General features: G+C 38.6%; 2 protein-coding genes across 3 annotated transcripts; one reads left to right on the forward strand and one right to left on the reverse strand.

Moving 5' to 3' along the window:
- Positions 1–1,543: 1,543 nt before the first annotated feature.
- On the forward strand, positions 1,544–4,624 carry cenps (centromere protein S). Its single transcript, XM_034868867.1, has 5 exons — positions 1,544–1,793; positions 2,454–2,577; positions 3,953–3,986; positions 4,114–4,180; positions 4,386–4,624. The coding sequence occupies exons 1-5, from the start codon at positions 1,764–1,766 to the stop codon at positions 4,497–4,499; spliced, it is 369 nt and encodes a 122-aa protein (XP_034724758.1). The 5' UTR covers positions 1,544–1,763; the 3' UTR covers positions 4,500–4,624.
- An 876-nt stretch (positions 4,625–5,500) lies between these two features.
- tardbp (TAR DNA binding protein) lies at positions 5,501–9,132 on the reverse strand. Of its 2 annotated transcripts, none has more exons than XM_034868828.1 (5): positions 8,425–9,132; positions 7,692–7,855; positions 7,466–7,606; positions 7,208–7,396; positions 5,501–7,123 (listed from the first exon to the last, which is right to left on the reverse strand). In XM_034868828.1, exons 1-5 carry the CDS (start codon positions 8,663–8,665, stop codon positions 6,632–6,634), a joined length of 1,227 nt encoding a protein of 408 aa, XP_034724719.1. In that variant the 5' UTR covers positions 8,666–9,132; the 3' UTR covers positions 5,501–6,631. The 2 variants fall into 2 exon arrangements, with proteins under 2 accessions (XP_034724719.1, XP_034724720.1); XM_034868829.1 differs by having other exon boundaries at positions 6,632–7,123; positions 7,208–7,378; positions 8,425–9,129.
- Between the last annotated feature and the right edge of the window lie 2,595 nt (positions 9,133–11,727).

The raw sequence follows: 11,727 nt of genomic DNA on the forward strand, positions 1-11,727 counted from the left end.
TAAAACATATCCTGCAAGCTTTGTAAGGAATGGACAAACGGTGGACTTCGTTGACAATGCATACAACGGACTTGTCAAAAACATTGATTTTCAATTCAGTGTTATATGTAGCTTAGTCCAGCTCACGGCAATTTGAGAAAAGCAGATGACCAAAACACAAACCATTGCTGATGAAGCCGCAAGCTGCCATTCCAAGCTCAAACATTGATTTGCGTCATTCCACGTCCAGTTATTGCGCATTTAAAGGACCCCCTGGTGCTATGTCTGAGGTCATTATGTAGACATTTCCTGAATGTTTTGTGTTTTGTGTTGATTAGACAAACTTTTAGTCATTTATAGACTGATTTGCTCTTTATCACCTGCAGTTTGTTAGCATTTATAGTGCACCCTGGTGTTCCATTTGAAGGAATGTTTAGGGCGTGTATAAAACTGGCGGGGCATAGCTGGCGCACTCATCTGAACATACCCTGTGAGTTTTGTGACAATTGACCTTACGCATATTTGTGTTCATTATGTCCAGAGTCACGCCCCTTTCGAAGTTTATTGGTCAGCATCTTGAGAAGTAACTGAGATATGGACATGTCTTATACATGCTTTATTTAATGGGCTTGATCCATCAATGATTCGCTGAAAATTTGGTGGCAATCGGAGCTACGGGGTTGGAGGAGCTCTTAAAAATGTGTTTTTCAAAAAATTCTAAATGGTGGGAAAAAAAGTCTAGGTGGACCTTAATGGTCCTTGAGACCTTTTTGTAGAGCACATTAATCCACCTGTGTGAGAAATTTCAAATCAATCAGACACACGGTGGGGGGGTGTGGCCTTTCTAAGTTAGCTTTTTGAAGCCGCCACCATGTGGCTGATTGAGTTCATATTTCTTTAGAAGCACATCATGAACCCTAAAATTTGATCACAAAAAACAATCTCTTATGTGCTTTATAAAGAGCATGTCATTTGAGTGCCTGATTAAATGCTTATCCATGATGTTGTCCTCAGGTTAAATTGACCCATGTCAATGTTCTTTTTAACAACCCAATTGTAATTACCCAAAATAACCTGATTGATTCCACACAACGCTCTTTGGCAAGTACAAATCTAATTTTGGGGTGTCTTATACAATTCAACTAAAATTTTCTTCGGGATGAATAAAGTATCTATCTATCGATCTATCTTATAGCATTTGGAGAAAAAAAATGAAGGTGTTTCAAAATAGTATTGAGTAAAAGTTGACATATTCCAGTGTGTAATTATCTACCAACCTACATTCCTTTAATTATAGTAAAAATAATTCCTAGTTTCAGTTTTTCTTACTCAAACATTAGGTATAATTTCATATAACTGAGGTTTATTGACCATAAATTCTAAAAATAATTGTAAAACTAGTTAAAAAGTTAATGTTATGTAATGTTGAAAACATAAAAAAGTGACAAACATTGTAAAAAAGCCAAAAGTCTTATGTGTTGCAAAAACATAAGAAAAAGTTAAAAACAGTAATAAAAAAAGGTGTTTTTCCATTTTGACGGGAAGAAAACAGAAGGTTAACATTGCGGTACTCCCTCCGGACCACATGGTGGTACTGTATATTAAACAAGCACTTAAACTCTGGCGTTGTTGGTCTGTTGAGTTTGTCCCGCGAGTTTTTGTTTTCTAGTTTTACCGTCAAGCAAACAACTTGACATAATTATGTTTCTCACACCTTAGTGCGATTTTTTTCAACGTTGTTACTTAATTTATGCCACTGTGGTCGAAAGTTTCTCCCCAAGAAGATGTCAGTTGATAAAGACGAGACGCAACTGGTAAGAACGTTATTTTAATGTGTGCTGCTAACAACAATTAGCAAGCCAACTAGCTTACATTTCCGTTTGCCTGGGATTTAACGTTAGGCACATAAGGCCTACACTACAGCAACAGCACTGCTGGAAGATGTGTTCAGATCCTTCAATACCACACGGTCAAAATAATGTATTACAAGAAAAAGCCCTGCATTGAAAATGTAACCTAAGTAAAAGTATTTAAGTGTTATCTGGAAAATGTAGACATACTTCAAGTATTCCAAGTAAATGCCGACAAATTCTCACATTTTAGTAACTGGAAGTCAGTTTATTGTTGTCTAATCGGTTTATCTGTAACGTTAGTAGTATGGTTGGCTATATATGGTTGCGTAGTTTGGTTTTTAACAAAAGCATTGTATTTTATAAACGTGTTTTGTATGCAAACATTTTAAATTGTAAATTTAGTAAGATGTCAGATTAATGTAATTAAGAGTAAAACACATATGTCTCTGAAATGTAGTGGAGTAGAAGTAGAAAGTAGCATGAAAAAGAAAGACAAGTACCTCAAATTTAGTACAGTACTGGAGTACTTCTTTACATTCCACCAGTGAGCAACAGACAGATAAACAAATGTATATTAATACATATTGATTTCTTGTAATCTGATTATGTTTTGCATTTCAGAGGTTAAAGGCAGCAGTCCATTATACCGTGGGACGCCTGTGCCAGAGAATGGGAGAGGTCCACCGGAGAGAGTTCAGTCGGCAAGTCATCGCAGCGATAGCAGAGACAGCATTCAGACAGTGTGGTGGGTGGCGCAACTAACGGTAGTCCAGCAGAGACATGCAGTACACACCAAATGGTACAACTCATAGGCATTAAGTCAAGTGCACCGCTTCAGTTTTTGAATCACATCTTGTTTTCTGTTTGGATAGACATATTTCATTTCTGTGTTCAGTTGAGTGTTCCCTGTCCAACTGAACCAAAGGGATTTTAGATCTCTATAAGTCCAACATATACCTACATTTTACTCTCACATCATTACACCCAATCCAGTCACCTGAATCTAAGATAGATCTATACCAATACATCACTTTGTTTTATCTGCAAATTAAATAATCACTAGATCAAATAAATTGTATTGCAGTAAAAAGTACAATATTTCCCTCTGACAGTGGTGAGATGCATGATTCAGAAAATGTCGTGATCAAAGTTGATTTTTAGGCTCACGATTCAATTCCAAAACGATTCTCAATTTCAAAAAAAAAAAAAAGATTCACAGTATGTTAATATAATTTTCTCCTGTGATAGTTTACATGGCATTAAGAAACGGACAAAATACAAAAAAAGTTATGTAGAGCTTGAATTGCGATTTGAATGAATATATTTTTTTGGAGACCCTTGTAAAGTACCATAAAATGGAATTACTCAAGTAAAGTACAAGTACTTCATTCCACCACAGGAAATATGTAAAACCTCTTAAAGCTGATAATTTATAGGCTAGTTGTCACATTGAAATGGATTATGTTGTAGTGCATGCAGTTTTTAATTTGTACATGTTCTCCACCAGCATACAGCTTGGTTTGATTTAATCTCACACCCAGAATCCTCTAATGACCCATTTTACCACTGCACAGCGCTGTGGAGTGAGGTCTGGCTACTCCAAAGATATTCTGCAATAGGAGAAAAAAAGAACAGTTTGGCTTGTTTGCATTTCTTTAAACCTATTAAAATTGTATGGACTAAGTTCCAGATGTAGATTCTTTACTTATCATTCTTGGGAAAGAACTTGTTATGGTGGAACATTTGCTCCTTGCAAACGCCACACCATATATTAACTTAACTGTTGACACAATCCAGTATCGTGGCCCCTATGTATTAGGTGGATACACGGTTAAACGCAATTTGCTTGTGTATCGCCGGAACTACTTTGTCCACATCAATCCCACCAATCATTCCTAAAACATCCCAGTTAGATAGTAAACGCCGTAAACAAACTTTGTAAATCTTTTCAATTATTCCCAGAAGGAAGCAAGCAGGCCTGCCTCGTTGCACAACCCAAAACTTGCTATCGCAGCGTGCTCGCTCCACGAGCGGACGGCAACACACACGGACAAAATATCACTAACAATGTTCATTGTATTGCCACAGGTCAATTTAAACACATCCATTTTTTTCCCCAGATATATTTGCAAAAGACTTGGAGGCCTTTGCAAGGTGAGAATCTTTTCTTGTGGGCATATTAACAGATGAGTTAGCCCTCTGCTGCCTTTAAGTTATAAAATAGAACTAGACTAGTATAATTTTTTCATAATAAATCAAATTTTCTCCACTTGGACTTCAGGCATGCTAAAAGAAGCACGGTGTCTTCCGAAGATGTAAAGCTTGTAGCTCGTCGCAGCACTGCATTGGTAAGTGATTTCCACTCAGTCAGAAATTATACAACACTTAATGTATTGTTGATTAACTTGACTAAATCAAATACATGTAGTTATACCAGTCAACGCAGACCACTCAAACATTTCATATAATAGTGTAGTATACTGGAACTATGAAGGGGGTATATATTCTACAGCAGACAAACTTAAATGTTTAATTTGCCTTTATTTGTTTCAGTCCATCTACATACAAAATAAAAGTGAAGAACTGAACCAGGAGCAGAGGGATTTGAAAAAGAAGAATGCTGGGAAGAGGAAGAGCAGAGACACTGAGGAGGAGAGCAGAGAATAAGGAAAAGACAAAGGCAGGCCTGTAGTGTCTCACTTGTGCCCAACTTTAAAATAAATATGAAGGCTGACTGATACAAGAACATTGAGTCATTTGTAATAAATTGTGCCACTCATTTTATGGGACAAAAGTATTCCACAGCAGACAGTTCTGTCCTGGGACCTGCTGATCCAATGTCAAGTGAATATTTGGCACTGTTTGACAAAGATTATGTATGAACTGAGTCTAGAGAAGACTCAAAATGACAACTACTGAAGTATATACACCTGCTGTTTCTCTTAACTAAATTATCTAAATATGCAGTTTTCAAGTTGGGAAACCATGAAGATACTGTTAAGACTGCCAGGCAAACAATGTACACTGAGTGACCACTTTTAGGTAACCCCGCATAATCCAGTGCTATTCAATACACCTGCCTAATTGATACTTTCATAAACTAGGACTGTTGCTTTGTTAGCAGTGTTGTACTAGTCGGCAGTATATTCAGTTATGATTCTAATATTGTGCCCCCTCATGTATATATAAAACACAGCGCAATAATTTAGTCCACATACAACTCTTGTAACCTCAAAGTTAATCAATTTTACACATTTTATACTTCGATGGTGTACCTAATGAAGTGGCCACTTAGTGAAACAGGCCTTCTAAAAATCAGCAACATGCCATTAGTCGTCTTATTCCTTAAGCTAGAATAGGGACAAAATACAGGTTGTAGAGGTGATGCCACATTGAAGGTTAAAATACCCCCCCTTTAAAAGTAGCTGTGGAGAATAAAGGATAATTCACTGACAACCCATCAAAAGCAGCAAAAAGACAGGTACTACCCCATGTCATGTCTGAGAATGCCACACACTCAAAGTGTTGGAACTTCCGTCTTCGTCCTTCAGAACAGACTTCAGTCAGGGTTCAAACGGAGACCTCGACCAGCAGAGCCCAAGGTCCCTAGATATGTGAATCGAATTAGATGTTTTTTTATTTGACAAACTGACCCAAGCAATATCAACTAAGCATCTATTCAAATGAACTTTATTAGAACTCCCTTCATTTGACAGGTTTTAAACACCACAAGAGCTACTGGGAATCATTGGACACACCACTCCACGTTCTCACACTAGCACTCACGTCCCCCAGAGTCTTCAGCAGGTGTCATCCACATCAAGTACACACTTACAGATCAGTTCAATAACATGAAAGCACACACACCATTCAAATCAGATAATATAAGCAATACAAATTCATCACAACATTCCACTACATTTTGATATTTCTGCACTTGATCAACATACTTAAAGAGTAAGGAAAAACTTGCAAAGATAAAAAAAAAAATCTTGAAGTACTAATTAAAGAAAGTCCATGTTAGGGGAGGCGCTCGTAGCATCTGCAGCTTCCACTCACACATTCAAAAAGCAGTCAAATTGGGCTCTTTCACTGCACAACCAGTCCGTTTCACGCGCCTCTCCGTTCGCTCACTCATCGCTTCACTCTTCGCCACAAGCCATCCTCAATCGCACTCATCAGTTCTTAAAATGTCAGTTGCGCAGTTCTTTCCATTTAAAAGTGGATAAAAGTGAAAACACCCACCGTCTCTTAGAACATGCGGAGAGAAGCCGTTCTTTGATGGCATAGCATTTACAGGTGGGAAGAGGGACAATGATACCGATATCACCCCAAGAATGCTGCCAAAGAGGAGCTTCCTCACAGGAAAATTGAAGAGAGGTGAACTGCAGAAGAGATTTCAATGAAGGCTGTTCCACAGAACTTTACTGCAAATAAAGTTTCACTTAAAACATTTAGGTTTCAACCAGATTCTTTCCAATGCAAGATTGCCGTTTAAGTCTACGACAAAGCCGGATAATAGTGAACCAAGACATTCATGCACTTTCAAAATGGTTATCACATTTCACAATACATGCATTAGAGAATCCAGTTGAAATGGACACTAACAAATGAGACATCAAAAATAGCACTTTAGTCAAACATCCTGGTAAACAATTCACTTCCTAAATTAAATCTTTAGCATTTTTTCCAAATGTACAAAACATCTCCCACAAAAGTGTTCAGATACGCATCAACACCAGAAATAAATTTGGAAAAGACTCATCTTTGTCACAATACTTACCATACAAACACTTAACTTACATACCCCACCCAGATGACTTTGACTCCATACTGGACCCAAAACCTGTGCTAAACCCACTACCGCTGGTTGTGGAGTTTGACCCTGTTCCCCAGCCGAGGCTGGCTGAGCTGGTGCCGTAGTTGCTGTTGCCTGTACCGAAAGACTGACTCTGGTCCCTACTAGAGCTTGTTCCACTGGAAGCACTGCCTGAGGTGGATGTCTGCTGCTGGCTAGCCAGCATACCCATCATCCCCCAACTACTCTGCAGAGCAGCCTGAGCAGCAGCCATCATAGCAGGGTTCAGACTAAAGGAACCAAAATTAGCCAGACTACTGTTAGTGCTGCTCCCTAACCCACTGCGGCTGCTACCAAACGCCTGAGCTCCAAAACCATTCCCAAATCGTGTTGTACGATCAAACTGCCTACTGCCATGTTTGGGTTCAGCATTTGAGATGTGAACGCTGACACCTTTGATTATTAGGTCCTCGCCACAGAGAGACTGGGCAACCTGGGAGAGAAAATAAATTGAGATGAATTAGGGAAATGGTACCAGGAAAACATGAAGTTGTTTCTACACATTTCAACAGTATACCTGATCATCTGCAAATGTAACAAAGGCAAAAGCACGGAAGGGCTTGGGGATGAAGACATCTGTAACTTCTCCATACTGCATAAAGAACTGCCGTAGGTCTTCAGTGGTCATGTCTTCTGTGCAACGACCAACAAACACTTTCCGGCTCCTCATCGGCTCATCTGGACCTTGCTGTAAACCAAAAGGGAACTACAGATTATAGTATTAGTAAAGAGTATTGCCATATTGTATGGATATTATCACTGACATCAGACTCACCTTTGAGTTAGGAAGCTTGCAGTCGCACCATCTCCCGTCAATCATATGACGCTGGGAGACCACCTTTTCTTGAGCCTCATACTCTGTGAACCTCACAAAGCCGAATCCTTTAGAGTTTCCAGTCTTAGCATCGCGTTTCACCTGAAAGAAAGACAGTGAATTAAGATGAATTGTCACCACATACAACCCAAAGCAATGTGTGTTAAATTAGTGTCCAATATCATACCTGAACCATGATGACTTCTCCAAATGTGCTAAAGTAGTCTTTCAGATCCTGCTCAGATGTTTTCCAAGGAAGACCCAGTACGATCAGGTCAGATGTCTTCATGTCCCCTCTCTTCATTTTCACTGCAGAGGAGGCATCAATTTCCTCCATCTTCCTCTTGTTGTCTAAAATGTAAACAGAGGAATTCATTGTATTTTAACCTTACAGCTATGAGGCAACACTTTTGGCTGCCATCACGGCTCTCTCTGCAGACTGCAAATAACTGCACAGCTAAACTAAATTCATTTTCTATAAACAAACTACACAATATTTCCATCGTTTCCAAATGTTCAAATATGTTTGTATGTTGTCCAACCAAGTAGTAGCAAATAGGGTTTAACAAGCATCTCATATAATTGAATTTGAATGTTCATGCAGTTCATCCTAGCTACTTTTATTTTTTTAAGTCCAAAGCTTTTGTAAAACAACGTTTCGTCCGTGTCAAATCAACTTTAGTTATATTTGATGCTGTATATCGATCTTGATTTCTATGAATTGGCAACATTTGTTATGGTTATTTCAGTGAATGGAGCCCTTCACTTCTGGGGCGTGGACAAACTGCAGGTCACGCTATTGTCTTGTATTTCAGTGTGCTGAAGCTACATCATGAATTATAAATACCCTTCCACACCTGTTCGGTTTAAGGGTTACGTAACGTTAAAAATAAAATTGTATGTAATGTGCTCATATCTACCTTTTGGATAGTTCACCACATACACGACATTTCCCCATCCGTTTTCTGGCGCGTGTAGGATCCCTTCCACAAGACGCACTCCTCGCATGCACTGAGAAACAAGGCTCCTAAAGCGTAGGCCACACGCCCCTGGAAACTGAGCCGCCACGGTTGAAAGCAGCACAGTTCCGTCGTCCTCGGAAGGTATCTCCATGGGTTCTTCATTTTCCTCCTCTGCTACTCGAATGTATACTTCAGCCATTTTGCCCCAAAAATAAAACTTCTTGCGATATCAAAACAATGCTAAAGCTAGCAGTAAGCTCGCTAGTTGACCACAACAGCAAATAATAAGGCTATGGTGAGTTGAGAAAAAGACGTCTCAAGTTAAAATACTATACCACAAAAAAGGCTTTGGGTGGTTTTAATTTTCAATTACTTGTAAATAACTCGTTCAAACCGCGCCAACAAGAGTGCCTCGGCCTTCTGTTCCTTTGTTCGAGACGGGGATCTGCGTCGTCAACAATGGACGACGACCGATGTGCCGCGCTAATGATAATTGCGTAACGTTAAGTAACGTAATCCAACAAATGGCTTCCGTAGTCTGAAAAGTTATCCACCCGCAAAAAAAGGCTCGTCTCGTCTCAAACGCACAGTAAGCAATGTTTTTTTCCACGAGGCGCAATATGAAACCACCATGTACGGCCTACCAAAATGGCTTTTTATCTAAGCGAAAAAGGAAGTACGTCATTGGTTTGGACGGTTTCATTTCATGGAGGTTATTGTCTCTTGAGTGTGTCGTTAATATAAGCAGTAACTAAATCATTCATCGGTATAACGATGTCAAACCAAAACTGCTACTATAGTGAGATTGTTTGTACAGGATGTAATTCAACTCGATTAGTTGTATTGTTAATAATCAATTTTATTTAGCTCCTACCCCGTAAAAAAGTATGGTAGGCCAGGTTGAGTACGTCTGTCACTCCCCGATGTAAGCCGAGTGCAGATTTGAGCGCATGCTCAGATTTAAACGGTTTACGGCATAACGTGTCATAGCCGATGAGAGCAAAAGCAACTGTCCATGGATGAGATGCGAATCATTACATGCTAAAATTTAAGAGACATCAATACAAACAGTTTTTTTGAAGAGAGATCACCCAGAAACTGTTTTGTACCTTTTTTGGTATTGTTGACACACCGGACGATTTTTGGCAAAACCTCAACAGACATCATTGACCATACCTGTAGAGTCGTTGCCTTACTGTGGGAGAATGTTTTACTTTGCTTTTATAGAATTCAAAGTAAAGAAAAGATGTATTTTATTTATTTCCTTTTGGCAAAGTTTCACATTCACAAATGTAAATTCAGCACAAAAAAAACTAATTTTATACATGAAAGTTGTACTTTATGTAAATCTGATTTCGGGCTCCAACAACAAGAAGGCAGTTAAAACTGTAAACATATGGTCCTCCTTGTCTTTGTAATGGCCTTTAAGCTTCCCTTGGCAAAATTGTATTGTATTCTGTTTTCCTCATGTCTGTTTATATGTTATCTTGTATACTTTTTTATGTCATTTGTGTTCTGTTTCGTATTTTTGCTATAAAGAAAAAAAAATCTGCATGGATTTGAGTGTCACTCCCCGATGTAAGTTGAATGCAGGTTTGAGTCGCACATGCTCAGATTTAAACGGTTTACGGCATAACATGTCATACTGAAATTTGTGAAATAATAACGTTTTCTCATTACAAACAATAACAGAAGAAGGGAATCATTTAAAAAACGTTTTAGCTATATATAATGATTTGATTGCTAACGTTAGCGCAAAACGCCATTCAACGGACAATCTTTGTTGTGTTAGCTTGTAGCTAAGTCAGCAGTCATGTAAACTGTAGGTCCATTTTTACTTTATTGACATTACAGAAGTCTTTTGTTAGCATCTTGTATGCCACTTGTCGCAAAGTGACGCATGCGCAAGTCACAGCTTCACTCGTCGCAAAGTGACACATGCGAAACTCAAATCTGCACTCGACTTACATTGGGGAGTGACAGTCACTCCTCGATGTTTGTCGATTTTTTGAAAGATTTTGAAATGACTGCTAACTTGGCTACAACAAGAAAACGAACACAACAAAGACTATCACTTGAATGGCGTTTTGAGCTAACGTTATCAATTAAATAATTATAGGTAGCTACAATGTTTCTGAAACGATACCCATTGTCTCTTTATTTATTATTTTGTTTTTTATTGTTTGTAATGAGAAAAGTTTATTATTTCATGGATTTCACAAATTTCAGTAGAACATGTTATGCTGTAAACCATTTAAATCTGAGCATGCACAACTCAAATCTGCACTCGATTTACGGGAAAGGACACTCAACTCTCATCGGGTATATGTCTATGGGGTATGACATGTTATGCCGTAAACCGTTTAAATCTGAGCATGCGCGACTCAAATCTGCAATCGATCGCGCAGATGATAATCCTGATGTACAAATGTTTGACACTGCAGGATCTGTTCCCATAGACAGTTAAAGAAAGTTTGTTCGACAGTAGCAGTCTGCTTCCACCGGAAAGCTAACGATAGTTTAGCTAACTGCTAATTCGGCTAACCACTAGCTGAGACATTATGTAAAAGACCCGTTTGTAGTGTGTATAGTAGTGTGTGAGTACTATTGAAGGGCCTTTCCTAGAAGTTGCGAAGTGAAGACACAGTAGCAGCTTCGTTAGGTACTAGTTAGCTAGGTTGTGTTGGTTGACAGAGATTAGACTGTATCCATATGTCTATGGCAGAGATGGGGACAGTTGACGTTACTATAAGTCGTACAAAGTTTAAATGAAAGATCTATAAAGTTGAGCCTACATTCCACATTGTCGCAAAATGTCTCAATTAATATTTTTAACCACAAGGATTTACCTTAAATTGAAACGTCATTTTGGTTTTATCGTCTTGTTTTCAACATTGATACGCTGCCTGCATCACGATCACAGACTATCACGATGCGTGTTTTCAGGTGCACATACATGTAAACATTCATTGCATTGTTGAATCTGCGCCATGGGTTAACGTTATGATCTTAAACAAGAACAATGTGATGTATAACAGTATTTACATCAGCTTCATGTTAAACATTTTTGACGTTGAAATAGTTATAACTACACTTGTTTGTTCCCTGTATCTGTCTTTTATTATCTGTAAAGCGACCTTGAGTGCTTAGAAAGGCGCTGTTAAATAAAATATATTATTCAGTGTCAACGGTTTGTTGTTGCCGAACTGCAGATGGGATATGTAAAGGAGACTTGCAAATTTGTGTCGTCAAAGATATTGA

Source organism: Etheostoma cragini, chromosome 4 (assembly GCF_013103735.1).
Source record: "Etheostoma cragini isolate CJK2018 chromosome 4, CSU_Ecrag_1.0, whole genome shotgun sequence".
NCBI classification, from domain to species: Eukaryota; Metazoa; Chordata; class Actinopteri; order Perciformes; family Percidae; genus Etheostoma; species Etheostoma cragini.

Bases quoted from the DNA above. Each gene is read 5' to 3' on its own strand.
- tardbp (XM_034868828.1), bottom strand. From the start codon at position 8,665: ATGGCTGAAGTATACATTCGAGTAGCAGAGGAGGAAAATGAAGAACCC. The intron at 7,397-7,465 runs GTGAGTCTGATG...TATAATCTGTAG, and splicing joins GCAAGCTTCCTAACTCAAAG to TTCCCTTTTGGTTTACAGCA. The intron at 7,124-7,207 runs GTATACTGTTGA...TTTCTCTCCCAG, and splicing joins TTACATTTGCAGATGATCAG to GTTGCCCAGTCTCTCTGTGG.
- cenps (XM_034868867.1), top strand. From the start codon at position 1,764: ATGTCAGTTGATAAAGACGAGACGCAACTG. The intron at 1,794-2,453 runs GTAAGAACGTTA...TTTGCATTTCAG, and splicing joins ATAAAGACGAGACGCAACTG to AGGTTAAAGGCAGCAGTCCA. The intron at 4,181-4,385 runs GTAAGTGATTTC...TATTTGTTTCAG, and splicing joins CTCGTCGCAGCACTGCATTG to TCCATCTACATACAAAATAA.